This window comes from Uloborus diversus, chromosome 10, assembly GCF_026930045.1.
Source record: "Uloborus diversus isolate 005 chromosome 10, Udiv.v.3.1, whole genome shotgun sequence".
Taxonomy (NCBI): Eukaryota; Metazoa; Arthropoda; class Arachnida; order Araneae; family Uloboridae; genus Uloborus; species Uloborus diversus.
Window position 1 is genome coordinate 101,908,169 of NC_072740.1, and position 19,804 is coordinate 101,927,972.

At 30.8% G+C, this 19,804-nt stretch overlaps 1 protein-coding gene across 1 annotated transcript in view; it reads left to right on the forward strand.

Moving 5' to 3' along the window:
• The first annotated feature begins 385 nt into the window (after nt 1–385).
• LOC129231454 (ankyrin repeat, SAM and basic leucine zipper domain-containing protein 1-like) overlaps nt 386–19,804 on the forward strand; it is a 35,108-nt gene continuing 15,689 nt past the window's right edge. Inside the window, exons 1-6 of the mRNA XM_054865772.1 lie at nt 386–504; nt 4,554–4,758; nt 6,102–6,223; nt 7,829–7,910; nt 12,549–12,663; nt 18,636–18,786. Coding sequence (XP_054721747.1) covers nt 392–504; nt 4,554–4,758; nt 6,102–6,223; nt 7,829–7,910; nt 12,549–12,663; nt 18,636–18,786 — 788 coding nt within the window. The 5' untranslated portion in view covers nt 386–391. The remainder of the gene's footprint in view (nt 505–4,553; nt 4,759–6,101; nt 6,224–7,828; nt 7,911–12,548; nt 12,664–18,635; nt 18,787–19,804) is intronic.

Sequence of the window (19,804 nt, forward strand, 5' to 3'; positions counted from 1 at the left end):
TACACGCTTCTTCTCTTTCCTTTATAATATTGCGCTATCTAATGTAAATAATCATGTATGTAAATGAAAAAGTCTGTTTTTGAATTTTTTTTTTCGCAGTAAACAATAAATTTAACCTACGTAATTTTTCAAATATCTATATTTCTGCTAATAATAAAGAATAAATGAATACGAAAAAAAAGCGAACCTTCGTTAAGAGGGCTACGCAACATTATTTTTATAAAAATATTGTCGATTGATACTCATATATCTATCCACTAGATGGCAGCATGAACGATAAGAAAATCAAGCAGAAATGCGAAGATGTTGCACTATTTCACCTGGACACCTTCGGTCCTTAACCGAATGTGATTTCTTTGTCACAGTTTGTTTATGTTCATAATTATTTAAAATGGACCATCAGCAATTTTCTGATTTATTTCCAGACTGCGAAGAATATCTACTTGATTTACATACTTCTGCAAGTATTGGATGTGACGAACGAATTCAAGATATTATTGAAAGGTAAGCTAACATTACTTTTGACTGTGTCAAAATCGCATGAGAAACAAGTTTGTTGAAATATTTTTGTTTTGAAGAATTGTCTTGTATAGCATTAAGTCAGTAGAGTTGGTTTTTAATTTTTGTAATTTTTTCTTTTTTTTCTTGTTTTTTTTTTTTTTAAAGCTTAGAATTGGCTCTTTAGTTACTTTATTTATTTGGTTCAGGGGCGGATCCAGACTATGGATTTGGGAGGGGAACTTTTCTAGCAAGTATGTTTATGGGGGTGGGGGAGTTATATGAAATTACTCATTAAAAAATAACCATAAATATTGAGTTTTACAACGTATCTACTGCTTCTTAATGCCTCTTATGAAAAAAATGTATTCATTACAAATTCTAAAAGTACAATTCTTAAATAATTAGTTTAAAAAGTTCGTTCATTTTTCCATTTGTATGTGCTTAAAGGAAATAATATTTGCACCAGTGGTTCAACCACAAAAGTTTTATAGAGGGTGCACTTTTAAAATTTTCACCATCTGATAGGGCGGTTGTTGAAAAAAAATGTTGAAGTTTTAGTCTTAAGGACGCAGTTTTAGACGGCCTCTGGTGATGTTACGAAAAAGAAAGGTTCGGGGGCCGCCTGCGGAAATTAAAGTTTTAAAAACGCAATTATAGGCGATATTTATTGACGGTAGGGTCAGAGATGGGATTTTTTGGGGGGGCTGCTTCCGTTTTTTTGTAAAATAGATTTAAATCAAAAATCCCTCCGCTAAATTTTCTGAAGTTGAATTTCCAAAAACGCAGTTACAGACTAACTTTGACAATACCTCGAGCAGTACGGTTCTGGGGCTTTTCCCAAAAAATGTTTCGAAATTGAAGTCCTAGAAAACGAAGTTTTTGAGCGATATTCGGTGATAAAGGATTTAAACGCTTTCCTCATTAAATTTTTCAAAACCTTAATTTTTTAATGTTCAGATTTTCTACAGGAGCATTCAGACCCTTGTCCGGAAATTTTTTGTTAACGACATCTTAAAAAAATGACTGTAGACCATATTTGGTAACGTCAGGGTTTGGCAATTTTTCAAAATTGAAGCTCCAAAAAAGCAATTTTAAACGATTCTCGATGTTAATAGAATGCGAGGTGTTAGGTAGTTCTCCCCTTTAAAATTTTCAAAATTGAAGTCCTGAAAACAAGATTTGAGACGCGCTTTAAAGGTATTGGCAGAGGAAGCGGACTTCCGACATTATGAAGACTTTCTTATTTTTAGACCGACTAAAAAAGGCGACTGTTTCCAAGGTACGTTCTATTTTTCTCTTTAATTATAGGAAATGTTTTACAAAAACATTCTACTCGGCCTTCTGGGGGATCACGGATCCTGTCGCCCTGTGTCCCCCCCCCCCCTCCAGCCTCCACCTCTAATAGCGCCACTGAATTGCAGTAGCTTTAAATATAATGATCAATCCTTCACCAAATAAATGCAAAAAACAGTTTAAACAGGTTTGTCTTTATTTATTTATTTATTTTTATGCAGGGAAGAGGGGAACATTCCCCCGTTCTCCTCTTTAGATCCGCTTTTGCAATTATCTCCTATCTTTTTCTTGCACCTTTCTTCAAGCTAAAGTTCTATATAACTGGAGAACTTCGCTGTAATACGTTGTGAAAACTTTTAAGTACACATGAGAATTTAGCGGAAGGGGAACGTTCCCTCAGTTCCCTTCCAGGGATCCGCCTCTGCCATTGTTTGATCGAATTTTCTGGAGCTTCTCCTCGAGTTTAAGTTCTATAAAACAGAAGATTTTTTCTACACTTTATTGTGAAATTTTTTAGGTATATATGGGGGTTTTGAGGGGAGGAGAAGGTTCCCCCAGTTCCCTCCATGGATCCGTTTCTGTTGTTGCCTAATTGCTTTTCCTGTTGCCTTAGTTCACGTTCTAAAGTGTGTGTGTGTGTAGGGGGGGGGACATTCCAGCAGTTCCTCTTTTTAGATCCGCTTTTGAAATTCTCTCCTTACTTTTTCTGGCGCCTTTCTTATTGTTCAAGTTTTGAAAAACGGAATTATTTTCCCGTACTCTCTTTTGAAAATTTTTAGGTACACTTGGAATTTTGGAGGGGGAACGTTCCCCCAGTTCCCCTCCCGTGGATCCGCGCCTGATTTGGTTACCTAAGAAAAAAAAGTCATAAAAGTTGGATTACAAAATGTTTATAAAATGAATAATAGAAAATAAAAACATACAAATTTTGTTCATTCATCTCCACCCGTGGGTCTGAATAGGCCTTTGAAGGCAACGAATGAGCCACTAAATGAATTCAATAAAAGCATGTGGAATCTTTTAAAAAAATTCTCCCAAATAAATTTAAAAAAAGAAAAAAATGTTTATCAATTTCATTACAATTACTTTTGAATTTATACATTTTTTAATAATTAAAACTTTAATTGCTTTTGGTAAAATTTAATGCTATCATTGACAAAGTGTTAATAGTAAATAAGAATTATTATTTAGATTTTCAAATAGACAAGTAATTTTAAAATACATATATTTAAATATACACCAGCCTACAAAAGCAAACAATAGGACCTTTTCAATAAATCATATAAAATCAACAAAGCAAAAAGCATACTATTATACTCTAACCTATTTATTAAATACTGGATGGAATCACTCATATCAAATCCAAAAGGTAAAATACTGGTAGGTGTGGTCAATAACTGGAAAGTTCATCCTAATCTCATTTATAGAATTTCACTTATGTTTCTAAAAAACTGTAAATGTTTCTTACGGTTAAAATGTGCAAATTTTAGAAATTATAATAAACCTATTCTAACAAGACAATAATCTAAATCTATGACAGCTAGTTATATTTAATATTAAAGAGAAAACCAGAAAAAAAGGAAGAAAAATCATATTTTGGAAGCCCATCCATAACCATGAAATAAGTGGCCCATTCAACCCCACCTATACTTCTGGAATATAATCAGGTTTTTTTAATACATGAAATTGAAATAACATCGAAATGCATCTTAAAATTAGTTAACAAATGTGGAAAGACTTGCAAGCACACAGATGTGCAATGCAATAATAGATACTTTTTAGCTAGTAAGTATTTTACTGAAAAGGGAAAAAATTACTTTTCAATCAGATTCTTGATCATCCTACTCACTGGTGGAAAAATGGCTTCTCTCAAACAATTGAAAATTGGATGAGTTTAGTTGATAACAAATAGTTCTATCTCTTCTTGGCATCCAAAATAATTTTATGCAAATATTTTTTCATATTTTGTTAGTGGCCCATTTATCCCCATGGCCCATTCATTACTGCTCTTCCCTATATTCAAGTACTTTCAGTGTTAGCTGTCCAGTTAGGAAGCACAATGACAAATACAAAGTGTTGACAAATACAAAGTGTGTGACAAATACAAAGTGTAATGAAAATGCTCATGTCCATTCCTGTAGAATGAAACTGTTAGGTCTTTAAAAAAACTAGGGAAAGTGTTGCGCTGCAATGGATTCCGAGTCATTGTGACATTTTCGGAAATGAGCAGGCCAATCAACTGGCTAAGGCTGGATCTCTGATGATCCGACCAGATTTTCCTCTGGCTCTGCGCAACATTAAACAAATTGTTTTTAACAAACTGAAAAATAACAATATTTCCATATATTTTGATGCAACTGTGGGAAAAAGTTAAATTTTCTGCTCAATAAAAGTAATAAGACTCCCAATTCATTGCCTCAGTCTGTTGGAATGGCTTGTTTTTGTGTGATCACTGGACATGACTATTTGCATAAACATCTGCATAGAATTGGATTAAGGGATTCGCCATATTGTTCTCCGTGTCGCCAGGGGGAGATGGACAGTGATCTCACGATGGTGATCTCAAGAGCTGCCCCATTATTTGAAAGTTTTTAAACGACAACATTAAGGAAGCTAAATTTTGTTCTTCTTATTGTTCTACTTTTTCATCTTAATGGGCTGCTCGTGGATTAATGGCAGAAATGCTGCAGACTGGCGTTGGATAATTTTTTTTTGTTTTTGTTTTGTACTGTTTAATGTTGTATATATTTCTCTTCTAGTTGTGAAGATAAAGCAATTATTAATCAGCAGAACAAAGAAGGTTGGACACCATTAATGTATGCAACTTCTTGTGCTAACTTGAAAGTAGTTTTATTCTTATTGGAAGAAGGTGCCATTACAAGTACAAAAAATACTTTCGGCTTAACTGCTTTAATGCTTGCTTCCAAGTGTGGGAGTGTCGATGTTGTAAATCTACTTATTGATGTAAGTCTTGAAAACAATTTGCTGTAATTTCTTGTTATAATTTGAGACATGTTTATTAAACTACTTGTAAAACCTTTAAGTAGTTAGATGTCATGCACCAAGTATTCAGTTGGTGTTCAATACTAGAAAATCGCCCATCAAAGTTAATGACAGGTGAAAATTGCTTATACATTTGAACAAAGCGGTTGCCTGTTTGTGATATTTTGATAGTAGAAATTTTAACCGTAACTCTAGTGGATTAATCCTAAACTCCATTTGATAGCATTCATTGTTGACCACTTTTTCGTTTTTTCATTCTCCTTAAATTAGTTTAACCAGTAAAACAGTTAAACTACCAGATCCAGTTCAGTCTTGTCACAATAAAGCCTTTCTATGGAGGATAACGACGTCTAAGGATACATATTATCTGGTAATTTTCATAGAAAGATTCACTTCTTGGGTGAGTGAGAAACAAAAAAAAATAGGAACTAACACATTTTTGACCCTTAAATTTAGGAAAATTGAGTACTTCACAACTGATATAGACTTAATGACAGCAATAAAAAGGTAGCTAACTGGTGTAGAAGATGACATGGTGAAAATTTTCCCACTTTATGTAGAAACTGCAACTTCGGAGCTTAAGAAAGTCTTAGCATTTGTTTGTAAGTTAATGGAGAAAGTAAAACTGTTCTTATATGTGTCCAAATTTGAAAAGTCTTAATAAAACTAAAATATTAAAATGAAAACTGTCTGTGTTATTGCCGATTATGATGTAAAGTAAATTTGGTCTATAATTCTGTTTAAGATCAATGGAATTAAAAACCATAGTTGTATTTTTCTTCCAATTTTGCATACAGGCCCGGATCTGTGCACCAGCACTCCCTGCAGGGAAGGGGGGGGGGAGGACTATGTCCTTAGGGGTTCAACATCCCAAGAAGTTGGGAAAAAAAACATCATAAAAACTAGCAGTAATGCTTATTAACGTTGCAATTACATGCTGCTAGCCTCTGAGGAGGGGCCCCACAGATTTATTTGCTGGGGGGGGGGGGGAGGCAAAATTTATAGATCCAGACCTGGTTGCTTAGATTTTTAGAGCAGTAGACTTTAGTTTTTTTTCCTTAAGATCCAAAACCCAGTGCTTCAGTAAAGAGGGCTAAAAGAGAAAAAGGCTGCTCTTGCTGAATTTCAATTATATGAACATATGTAATGTATCTCATTACAATTTGGTTTTCCTTAATGTAAGTTGTGAAATCCTTGTAAAGATTCATTTTTTACAGACCTTCCAATATTCAATAAACATCATAAAATGTCAATGTGTAATTGTAGTTTTATTTTAATGTACTATCATGTTTTTTCAATTTTAGTTTGGAGCTACTGTTAATGAAAAAGATCAAAATGGTTGGACTGCACTTTTCCATGCTGTAGAATTAGGTCATAGAAGTGTTGTTCAACTCTTGATGGAAAAAGGGGCTAATGTCAATCTTTGGTAAATAGCTCATGTACTACTTTTTGTGATTTATAGTTTAAATTTTTTATTAATTATACATATGGTAAATGAGTAGTTATGGGCATGCTTAAAGTTTGTTTCTTCTTAAATTTAGATACAAATGTTATGTTTCTAGTGTCTGTAAACAGTTAATTGTAATGACTTATGACTTGGACATTGCTCTTTTATAGCTGTGATATTTTCATTAATTTTCAACTAGGATTTATATATATTTTTTGAAATTAATTGTAATACACTGCAGCCCTCAAAATTTACAGTGATCCGCTGGTCCAGAAACATCCATGAAACTAGTAAAGTTTAATTTCTTCCAGTAAGAATAAAAAAAAATGTTTGAATTTATTGAAAGTTTGTACTTTTATTTACAATGTTTAGTATTTTTTGCAAGAAAAGATATGTTAAGAAATTTCTACAGCATTATTATATATTGTTTCTAACTCTTACATTTTGTGTATTGAAAAACTGATAATTGCTTCCATGTATCATGTTTCTTTATTTTGGTTTCTTTTTTTTTGCTATTTGAAAACCAGAATACAAGAAGGGTCTACTAAAAGTTTGTAAGGACCAGTGAAATTTCATAGTTACTGGCCTACTGGACCAGTGTTGTATTTACCTTGATTTCTATCTTTGCACTGGTTTGACCAGTCGTGGTCCAGCTGACTTAGTTATGGTCATACTAAAAACTATTTATAATAGTAAAACTTAAGTTCTTGAGCAAATCCAATTTAAACTTGTTTATTACTTGTGTTACAAAACTAATAGTTGTAATTTTTTTTGACTTATTCTTACTCCAAATTGGGTAATATATATAATGTTCCCAGAATTTAGATATTTTCAATGTGTCATTGTATGATTTTAAGTCTAAATATTTTAACTATTTAAGGTTTAATTTGTTGTAATTGCTCCAGTCTTGTTTCTGCTTGCCACTGTGATAGGATTTTTTTCTATTGTATGCAACATTTCAAATAAATAAATAACGTAAATGAAAAACAACGTAACTAAGAATAAAACCACTATTTTTTTTACTGTTGTTATTTTTAACGTTAGTTTTGCTTTCTGTGTTCATACTTCTGCATCTATGAACTCCTTGCTTTAAAGAAAAGAAAGAAAGAAAAAACAAAAACGTAATAAAGCAAATATTTCTGATGTTTTACATCTTTTAATAATCATTATAAAACACCTTAAAAATCTAAATAGTTTTTTAAGGTGTATAAAATAACCCATTTGAAATATTTCAAAAGGGTTATTTTTTAAAAAGTTTCCAAGCCTCTTCTTCCTCCCTTTTTTAGACTGACTGTTAGCAACAGTATACTAATTGATATTCCAAAGTTTTAGCCATAACAAACATGTATGTTCTTAGCAAATAGTTGAGTATAAAGCATGAGCAGTGTAATTGATAGTTAGTAGCATACAATGTAAATTCTAGCTTTAGGAAATTTAAATGAAAGCAAATAAAATTATACATTATGCACAGAATTCAGTACTGAAAATCCTGTTTCAGCAAGCGTTTACTGTATATATCATTGTTTGTGTGTTTTATGCAGTACAATGCTTTCCAAGTTTTCAAACTACAACTTTTCACTCTAGTGAATATTCAGAAAAATTAACTCCACTGATGGTAGCAGTTTCTGCAGGCCATGAAGTGATTGCTAAAGATCTTTTGAGTTATGTAAGTGCATTTATTTATGTCTTAGATTATCTTGTTTGTTAAACATATTATTGGACACATTGATCTGCTAACAATGTAGAAGCAAAAATATGTAGCAAAAATATGTAAACATGTTGATGTAATTATGAAGTTAATTAAATGTATCTTTTTTACTCTATTTTTTTTTTCAATAATTTATTTGTGCTGTTTTAGAAACAATTAAAGTATTTTACCAATGTTAATGAGATCTTTGGATGCTCAATCTCATGCAAAACTTTGCATGCTTCAACAAAAGTAGGTAACTTTCATTCATTAATTAAAAAAATAAAAAATGTTTAACAACTTTGCTTCATTATGCACCCTTATTTATTCGTAAGCCTTAACAGGAGAGGTGCTGCCTCACAGACTGCTCAAAAGTTCATTTAATCATCCCTGCTTCATTTTCAGTCTGATTGAATGGTTTTTCCCAATAGCTTTTTGTTTTGTGACCTTGAACACCCCCCTTGCTTATCAGTATCTTTAGGCAAGTGCATATGGTTTAAATTTCATTGCATTTTTAGAAGTGATCTGTGAGACCGGACCTGCCCTTCAGTGTTACAATTTTCGGCAGTAGTAGACATGGTTCTTAACGTTAGAAACCGCAGATATAAGTTCATTTAATCTTATCTGCGTTATGTGGAAGAGATGCAAAGTATTCTAGATGAGGTTGAGAGTTGTTTGAAATATTTACAAGCGTTACGCAATGATGGTCTAGGGACAGTGAAGGCTGAAATATTCCTCGAAAGACTAACAAATAAAGATGTGTCAAAAATTTCCTGTAACGTGATCTACCCAATTTTCTGGTACTAAAATGTTCTGTATATATTAAAGAACTAAAATGAAATCATTAATAAATAATAGATTTGTTTTTATTACGAGTAGATATTATTTACTACAACATACGATTTTCTCGTAAAATCTTAATACTCTTGCAAATTTTCCTCCAGAAAGGTATATTTCGATTAAAAATTCGAAAGTATGTTTTCTCCTTGCTAATAAAAGTTCAAACAATGTCTGTGGGAAATTAGAGGAATATATCATAATTACACGATTTTTTAAAAATTTGCAAATAGAGCGGCCTCTGAGACCTCACCCCCCCTGTTACATCCTACTTTTTCACCTCCCCTGTTACGTGCTAATTCACTTCTACTGAAAGATCTGATATAAATAAAAGCAAAACAGTTTTTAAGATTTAGGTACTTGCTTGAAAATGTGTGGACCGAATGAAAAAAAACTTTTCTTAAGAAATTTGAAACTCTATGAAAATGTTATAAAATGTAATTCTTAAAAGTGTAAAAAAGCTTTTAAGAGTTAGTTATTTAATCATCACAGCCTGGATAGATTCATTCAGGCACAGCAAGTCATATTGCTAGATTTTTTTACGAATGAAGTCTTAAACTTAATCAAGAGGAGATATATATTTTCTTTCAATTTTTAACTACTTAGTTTGTTCTAATGTTAAATCTGAGGTCTTATTTTTGCCTGCTGGCATTTTTGGCCTACAACCATTGATCATAGCTAATCACAGTTTTAAAAGTTCCTCATCGATAGGAATTAACATTTTATTTAAACTAGAGATGCACTAAATACCATATTTTGCTGAATACCAAACATTTTGTCATACTTCCAATCAAGTATTCAACCGAATACCAAATCTCAGATTTTAAAAACTTGACTGTAAAATATTTGTATTTTGTGCCAATTTGAAATAGAAAATGCTTATATATTTTGTGTCTTTTGAGTATAATTATTAGTTGAAAAGAAAAAAAATATATAATAAATCATTCCAAAAGCAAATTAATATAGTAAAAGGCTAATTTGACATATTTTTATCTGAAATCCTGTATAAATTCATAATTAGTTTCTTTCCTCACATTGGTACATGAGTTAACTACTAATAAACATGCTAACATGTTCTAAATAAAAATTCTTGTGGAACACTTAATGTTCCATATAATTGGCTATTATTATACTTTGATTGCAATAATTATTTCAACTTCATTGTGTGTTCTAAGTATTAAATGTTTTGCAATGTGTAAAACTTCGAAAATTAAAGTACTGTTATATACACCCAAACCTGTTTTTGTGCATTCTTTTTTTTTTTTTTTTTTTTGCGATTTTTTTTTTTTTTTGCCGTATATGAACATTTCAGTCAGATTGGACTCCATTGAAGAAGTTATTTATAAAACAAGTGGGAGGTAGTATCTTCAAGTGACAACAAGGGCATCCCAATGAGAAGTCACTGTGACCTCCCAAACATTTCCTTATTTGGGAAATTTTGTCAGACTATTCGGCAAAATTATCATCACTTGGTTTATTTTGATTTTGTTTAAAGATAACTTTTTGGGTTATTTGCTATGTGAGACTTTTTTTAATGCTCTCCCTATCCACTGCATAAAAAGAAATATTTTTAAACTGTGTTGCAAAAAACAACTTTTTATAGCTACTCGTGAAGTTTCGAACAATTTTTTTTCATGAGATTTTTTTTATGCAGTCCCTATCCACCACACAAAAACAGATTTGGGTGTATCTATATTATTAATCACCTTTTTTTAAGAATTTGTGATATGAAACTTTTTTAAAGCAGTTTAGTTTTTAAACAATTATTATTTAATTGATTCTGCAAATTTTTGAACACTTAATATTATAACTTTTTTTCCCTGGTTCTTGCTTCATATTTACATGATTTTATGCCAGCAAGGTTAATGTAATGTGTCGTAAGACTCAAGAAAAATTTAAATTTAACATCAGGTATTTTCTCTTACATTAAAATTACTTTGAATGTGTAAATGCTAGTTGTACTTTATTACAACTTTCATTTATTGAGGAAAAGATTAAGTTTTTTCACCAGATGTTAAACATTTAAATTTGTTTACCATTTGGTTGCTGAAAAATAAAGCATTTGGCTAAACCGAATTTTCGGTTTGCCTGCCAGATAGGCAGTATACTGAATATTCGATGCATCTCTTATTTAAACTCTTCATTTGGAATTGGAATCTTAAATTATTATTTTTTTAAAAAGTACATTACAAAATTATTAACCTATAAATCTTGAGAAACTGAGTCGAATTGTGCTTTTAAATGTAATTATTGACTGAAACATTTGAAAAAGATACTAAAGGGTAAAAAAAAAGTGTTTAATAGATTAATACTTAAATATTTTAAGAACCAATTAAAAATGATAAAAATAAATTTTTTCACCCTCAATTAAAATTTTCACTGAAATGTATGATAATATTAAAATTTTTTCATTATTATGATTTACTTTTTTTAGTTTCACTTTTTAATAAACATTTGCACCATCAGCATATACAGTAGCTCTAGCAGCTGTGCTGATTTTAGCAGTGCCGTTGCTAGACTTGAAAAAATGATGCAACTTCCTGGGGCTTTGCTTTCGATGGAGTCATTCATTTTAACTAATCAGTGCTCTAAGCAGGGATGCATCCCAAAATTTCTCCTTATATGAATTCTCTTTTTTGCAATAATAAACCAAAGAGTGTAATAGAAGAAAATATTTCTTCATAAGGGATAACTTTTCGATATTCTCTCACAGAGACTTATAAAAATAGGAGCCAGGAAAAGTTTTACATCGCCAAAGTATCTAAACCCTGGCTTAAGGGCGGTAACTTGCTGCTTAATATTTTTCAAAGTTCATTGTAAAATTCAGTGTAACATATTTTCTAAAAAAATCCTATTCTAAAAGAACTTTTCGCCAAGTTTTCTCGGTTAGCCCAGATGACCTTGTACCCAAGATTTATCGCACCCTGTTCATTCATATAATCTATTATTTTAAAAATCAGGACCACCAAGAGTCAAGTATGACTCCTTGTCAGTTTGGTCACCAGGCTCTTCTCCAACCCTAAAACTTGCCAAATTTATACTACTATTCCGAGCCAGGACCTCATTAAGATCTCAATAAAGTTGAAAGTTCTTTAAGGGAAAATTTTGTATAATAATTTTTTTTAAAAAGCCTTGGTTGTGTGTACTAAATTTGTCCCTTGCTAAATTTTATTTATTTACTATACCATTGTTATAGTGATTCATGCATTAGCCTCAAATTATCACTATAATTAGATAAACTTTCTGGCTAAGATGTTTCTTTCAAGTCATATCTAACAGACTTGAAAGAACTGGAGGAACTCAAGGTAAATTTTTATTTCAAATAATGCACTGAAGAAAATTAAACCTATATTTTTATTCTAAACCAATAAAATAATTTATTAACTTTTATTTATGATTATTTTAAATTAAGTTCTTGGAAATAATTTTTCATGTGCTCAACATAAGACTATTTCTTTTTAATATTCTTGTGTTGTGACATTATGCTTTTTATAAAATTTTAAAGGAAAATTTTTTCTCACCTTTTTTTAAAATTAAAATACAATATTTTTTTGTGTTAAAATTTCATTTTTAAGTGCAATTTAAAAAAGAACAAAATACGCTATTTTCTTCAAAATTATAACCATGAATCGTAAATATTTTTAAGCTCCTCTTGACCAAAAAAGAAAAAATGGCATTTTTTTTTCATGTTCTATATTTCTGTAAGTTAACTTTTAAATTTTAATCAAGATTAAAGAATATTGGATTTGTAATGCATCTATACTTATTTTATTTAAATAGGGTGTAAATCCTGCTTCAGAATCAAAGAAGGGAGAAACTGCTAGTGTAATGGCGCAAAAACATGGCTTTTTCAAACTGAAAAATTTAATTGATGCTCATCTACACTCAAAAAATAGTAAGTAAAGTATTCGCAGGTAGGTTTAAAGGTGCATGATGTTTGCTGATGTGAGATCCATTTTTATCGTTGTGATTCTAATTGAATGTTTATTTATTAGCTGCTTGTAATTTACAAATAGTTCTTATTCTTTTTTCATTATTAACAATTCAGATAAAATTGTGAGAAAAACCAAACACATCAAGCATAAACATTTACAATGCAGAAATACATGGAAAGCTGTATTAGTTAAACAATATTCTGTTACTCTTGAGGGAAATAATTAAAATGTCTATTAGAAATTGCTAATGAATTTGAATTTATTTGAAAAACCACAATAGAGTGAAGCCGGGAATGTCAAAGAGCTAAGTGGTGAGGGACGACTGTATTGTGCACTGTTGAGAGAATAATAAAAAACATTGTTAATCAAATGCAGATGCTAAAAGACTGGTATACAGCAACAGCGAAATTTTCATGTTATGCATGTCACTTCATGTTCAAGGTTGTGGCCTACCTATGGGGACCAGTGCCCCAGATGAACTTGAGGGATCCTCCCCCCCCCCTGCTCACCACCATTTTATAGAAATTCAGTTAAACTTCAATTTGAAACATTAGTAGTGTTTGTTTATGAACAAAAGACAGAATACATTTTTTTCAGTTCTATTTATAACAATTGTTTTTTTACCTTTTTAGAGTATTCATTTCAGAATTGAAGCCCCAAAAAAGTAATTTTGACCAACTTTTTCTATGATGTTAGTGAAATTTTCAGGGGCTGTCTCTCAATTAGAAAATTTCGAAATTGATGCCACAACTTAAGATGGATCTTGAATGTTGTTATTGAGAGAAAGAGAGACGCTCCTCAAAAAATTCTTGAACTAAGTTGCTTTAAACTTGCAGTTTTAGATGATCTTTGGTAATATTTGTGGGAAGTAACGCCGTGATGGGGGGGGGGAGTTGTAGGGGTCAAACCTCTCCTATTGTGGAAAAATATACATATTTTTTTAAATGAAGAAAAGTGCACATCTGGCTTAAAACTAACTTGAATGTTGAAGTTTATGACAGCATTATTTTTTTAAACATTCTTTTTGAAGTCTCTCGGCTATTAACGATTGTCCTCCCTTTATCTATAAAATCATGTGTTGCCAATCTTTGGCTCCCCTCCCTCCATGTAAAGGTACATAAGATTTTCAATCTCCCCCCCTCCCCCCCCAATGCTATTCTTACGTACGATTCCATTTCGTTTTCAAAAATTATAAAATAACAAATCCATGAATCTTGTATCACTGGAATCGTTATTAAAATTCACAATTATTAAATTAAACCTTATGCATCAGGAAATAATTACTAAAAAGTTGAAATCTAGGCTACATGATTTTTCAACATTTTTTTGTGTATGATGTGGTACTAATTAAAAATAAAACATTCCACACATGGTGCAATTTTTTTAAATTTATTTCACACCATTCATTCTTTGTAAAACAAATAAAAAACAGCTCATCCTAATAAGTTTTTTACCTTCCAGATGCAAATGAAATATTATCCCTGCCAAACCACTTGACCGCGCAATTTCTAATGTGAAATATCGACTTGAAAAAGATTACGTAACAATGGGTTTGGAGCCCCCCTTCCCCCAAGTAAGGGCATGTAGAGATTTTTCCACCCCCTCCCTCTTGGGACCTTAGGTAATTAATGAATGTCCCCTTACACGTACTGTACAACCTCATTTATCTGGACTAACTGGGAGCTAAAAGGTGAAAAGGGGCCTTTGAAGGTGGGTGATCAGTGCAGAGTAAGAAATAATATTGAAATTGAGAATATCGTTAAAGGAAAAATATAGTTCGCTTTATAAAAGCCCGCTGTCTTTCATGGCTTGGTCACATTGAGCTAACAGACAATAATTTTAGACTGAAAAAGATCCTGAAATGGAAACCTCTAGGAGCCAGGACCAGAGGATGACCTAGAAAGAGATGGTTGGATGATGTTTTTGCAAACCTGGAAACAATGAAGATCCGCAGATGGAGGGTGAAGGTCAGTCAGAGGGCGGTCTGGAGCAAAATTGTGGATGAGGCCAAGGCCCATAACGGGCTGTTGTGCCACTTGAAGAAGAAGAGGAACTGGTACTTCAAGCAATCCGAATAAAAGAAAATTTCGGATTATTCAAGTAAAAATCAAAAACATTCTCAAATAAGCAGACTTATCTTTTATTACAGCAAAAAACATTACTTTCTCACAAAACTTCATAGTAGGGGAATGTAGGGCTAAGTGAAATCGTGAAATATTTACTCTGCTTTTAGCTCCATCTATCTAGCACTATTTTAATTATGTTGTAACACAGGTAGTCTATTCCAGTCAAGAAAAAATTACCTCTGAAGATCAAAGATATGATAATACAAGCAATTTTCAAAAATTGATACTCATATTGTAATATTTTGATGTAAGTCAATATTCGTTTTTGTTATTATTAAATGATAAAGTTCTTGTTTTTAGCATTTCAAATATTGATTGAGATCTACCAATACTCGGTGCTGTAATTATTCATTTAATATTAAGCATATTTGTATTTTGATTGCGTTGTACAGTTAAGCGCATTCAGGGCAAAGTGGATGGAGCAAAGTGAAATAGTTCATTTCATTTACTTATTCAATCCTTTATCAAATCGCTTACGTATTTCTTTATTAGTTATTTAATTTACATTTTTTTTTAAATTGAGTAATTTCTTTATTTACTCATTCATTCAATTATTTTCTTATTTGTTCAGTATTTCATTCACTCATTTATTTTTTCTCATATTAAACTATTAATTAATTAATTTATTTATTAGTTTATTGTTTTATTTCCTTTTCATGTTTTCACTCATTTTTTTCTTTACTCATTTATTTGATCAAAACTATCTTTAATAATCAAATTGAAAATATTACATTTCAGAAATATTGTATTTTTCTTTTGGCGACGCCCAAAGAAAAAAAAGGGAGCAAATTCCACTTTTTTTTAGAAGTACAAATTTATTGCTAAAAATGAAAAATAATGTTCCAATACAAGTGTTTCTATAAACTATATTGTTCTTTCTTTATATGCTGTAATTTTCAGAAAAAAAAATCCAATTGGTTCCATTCTTGCAATCATAGTTTAAAATAATTGTTTAAGTAAATATCTCTATAAATTTGATCCAGATAAACTAGGTTCTACTGCATAAAAATACAATCATAGAATTGGTAATCCTTTGTATTAACTGCCCCCCCTCCCCACACTAAATCACATATTGTGACCATTTATCAGAAATGAATTTTTTGACCCATTGTTGTATTTTTTTGACAATGCAGCAAAGAATGAAAAAATGTTAAAACCAAAACCCCTCCCTTTATAAAATCCTGGACACGGGCCTTGTGGGAGGAATTTTCTCCCTTTTGAATTGTAGAAGGTAATACATTATATCTTCTTTGAAAAATGCCTCAAAATATATCTTTTCCTATCAAGAGTTAAATTGCTGCCCTCCTACCATAAAAAAAAAAAAAAAAAAGAAAAAAGGAGGGATCATCTGGGACAGAAAGCATCCCAAACACCTCCCAGTTATACCACTGCAGTGTAGAAGCATTAAGATGACTCAGGGAATACGTCACACATTCCCTTATAGCTCTATTCTTACTAATATTTCTGTATAAAGATCTGTAAAGTATTTTTCACAAAAATCATAACATATTTTTGAAATACTCTGAGAAAAATTCCACCCCACTTGCCGTTGAGCCCCTGGGGAGTGCCACTGCCACCAACCCCTTGGTATGCAATTGTCAAAGAAATACCTTAAAATGAGCCGAAGATACAAAATGTTCAACATGTAAAATCCAACTAGGAATGGTTTGTAGTATTTAAATTTGCTACAAATGTTCTAAGTTCTGAAAATAAAAAAAATATAAAAAAAAAATTTTTTTTCTTCTCACAGTGGTGGTTGTTTCATTATTTCTAGAGCAATTATTAGTTTTAAAATATGTCTTTTTTTTTAAAGCAATCTTAGTTCTTGATTGTATCTCAACTTAAATACATAAATATTGATTGTTTTATTTTACTTTGAATATAGTTAACAACAGAAATAGATACACATATAGTACAAGCATGACCAATGTGTAAGGGTTGATAGGCAACCAGTTATCCAGAAAAATCAGCAGTCCAGAATGTGTCTAGCAAACTTTTCCGCATAACTGGTTCCATATCAGACTTTTTCTCTCTTTCGAAAAAAATTAGAACTGCTAGTTTTTTTGGATAATACTTGTTTCCTTTAACACTAGAATTACGGCAGTTTTTGTATACCTAGAAATAGGGCGGGGGTCATTTTGACCCCCGCTAAAGAAATCATTGTAGTTTCCTACATAATGTCATATATTTTTAAAAATGAAGTTAAAATAAACTAATTTATAATAATTACTATTTTTTTAAGGATAGAGAAGTTTTAAATCTGTATAATGAGATATTTAAAAAATATTTTTTTAAGTGAGATTGATATATCTAGCATTATTTCGGTTTCATTAAGAACATATTAGAAATCTACAGTAAATTAAGTGAATAATTTATCAAATTTTTCAGAAAACAGTTTAAAATCCAAATATTTAAGTAGATGAATGATTTTTTTTTTACTAAAAGTACAAATAACAAATAATTGTACTTACAAGGTTATTCTTCTGCGCAGCTTTTTTTGCACGAGCTAATCTTTTTAATTTTCTATGCACAAAATTGACATACAAATATCTTACAGTGACACGAAGTTCAGTTTTCTTTACCCTTACATTCCTTTGTTTGACATTTCTTTTTTTTATTCCACTAAATCTTGCACCTTCATAAATTTACTTACAGCTAGAAAAAGTTTGTTTATACTTGGTATATGTTCTTCTGTGAGTTCTCCTTTTGCTAAACATAATTAAAAAATACTTCCGCTGGTACTTTCTTTTGTGTATGTCCTGAACAAAATTCAGGCATTTAGTCCAAAATATTGTAGAAGATATATAATATACTGGCCAGAGGCATGAAGGAATATCAGGGAGTATATCCTTCCCATTTGATCTAGAGCATCTAGTTCTTGCATCTTTTTTACTATTTCGTCTTGTCTTAACTCTTTATTACAAGAGAAAAATATGCTTTTACAAAAACAAGTCACATAAATAAAACAAACTATTTCATCAAAAATGAATTAAAAAACAAATCATTTAGCTCTGGCAGAACCTACAGTCATTCATCTATGCCTAATATCTTTTCACTGTTCTCTTTCTTTTAGAAAGTATATTTCCAATATTACGAATCACGTGACAGGCTGGTGCAATGTAATGCAGACATCCTTTATTTATTTTTTGTTTTTTGCTTAGTTGGCAAAAACAAATATAGCTTACAGAACAAAAATATACTGCAATGAAATGCATTAGCATTTCTTTTTTCTCAATGGGGTCAAAATGACACTTCCCATAATTCTAGGTATAACATTCCAATTGAGGCTCAAAAAAAAACTTTGTTTTTTCGAATCTATATAGCATCACACAGCACACTGAGTTAGGAAAAATCAAGAAAGGATTAAGAATTTAATAAAAATATAGAAGAGCAGTTAGCAAAAAAAAAGTTTGCATGGGGTCAAAATGACCCCTTCCGTAATTCTAGTGTTAAAACTGCCTGTGTATTTATCTTTTCATGATAGACAGCCTACATATGTTTCTGGTATTTGATTTTCATTAATACATAGTACATATTTTTACTCTAATAGTACTATATATCTTTCAAATTAACAGAAATTTTATTTTATCTTATCAAATTCATATTTTTTTGCATGAACATTACTGTCAAAAACCAAAAATGTTTTAATATATTTACCAAGGATTTCTTTGCTTCACGTTTTATTTTTAATGAGTTTTTTTTTTGCAGTAAAAACTAATATATTCTTTCTGTCTAAGTAAGTTACTTCTTTGAGCATCTGCTACTTTGGCAAACTAGTTAAATTGTTTACATTTTGCATTTTTCAGATCATGTCAGCAGATTAGAATGTACAGATTTACAGACATTTCTTCAAAATCTTCAACTTTCAAAATATTACCATTATTTTGAAAAACAAGGTATTGATTTGAGCTCTTTTTGGATGCTCACAGAAGAAGAATTAAAAGCAATTGGAATTGAGTAAGTTTAAATTAATTTTTTTGACATATAATCTCTCATGTGTTATGAAATCACATGTGTACTCAACAATGTGTACTCAAAATTAATATTTTTGTATTAAAAATAGTAGAGTGAAAACGTTAGCTTAAGTTGGTTGGGTTAAATGTTTTGGTTTAAAAACCCTAACAAACTATTCTGTTTTATAAATTTTTTGAAGGCCTGAGTAGAACCAAGCATTGCAAGAAGTTTTTTAAAATGATGAAAATGCTTAAAAAGAAAATGATGTAATACATCTAGACAGAAAATTGCCAACGTATAGAATTAGAATGTTTTAAATTTTGATAGCAGTGGCTGCTAGATCTGCTGTTCTCAAGAGAATCTTCTCAAGTATCGCATTTGTGTATAATAAATTGAGAAATTGCTTATGTTTTGAAACTGCATCATAAGTAGAGAACAACGTAATATTGGAGTTAGAATGCTGGTCAGGTTGAAAATAATACGTACTTTACATAACATTTAAATGTTTTTCTTATTCATTATCAACACAAGTCAACAAAAAAAATTCTTTTTTCTGTGTTTCTGTTTATTGTATGAATTCTGATACTAACAATTGAAAAACTCTAAAATATCCATCCATAGCTTTTTTGTCTGTTGTTTTAAAGATTTTAACTGATTGGCATAGGAAAAAAAATTGATTTTTGGATCTGCTTTTTGTAAATTTATTAATTGCTGTGTTTTACATTTCATATGTATTTTTTATCGTCTGCAATATTTACATTTCTGTGCGTTATTTAATTTATTTATCATCTGCGATATCTATTATTTTTTGTAATGGAAATGAGTCATTGATGAAATTGTGTATTCCTAAGTTTTAAAATAGGACCCTGACATCTGTGGCTTTGATATGCATGTTTCAAAGTAGGATCATAACTTCTCTCTATTTCAAAAGATGCAACTTGCAGGATATTTTCTGTTGACTAAGTTTGCTCATACAGTAGCCCCTTGTTATATCTCACCTCCATATATCGCTCATTCGGAT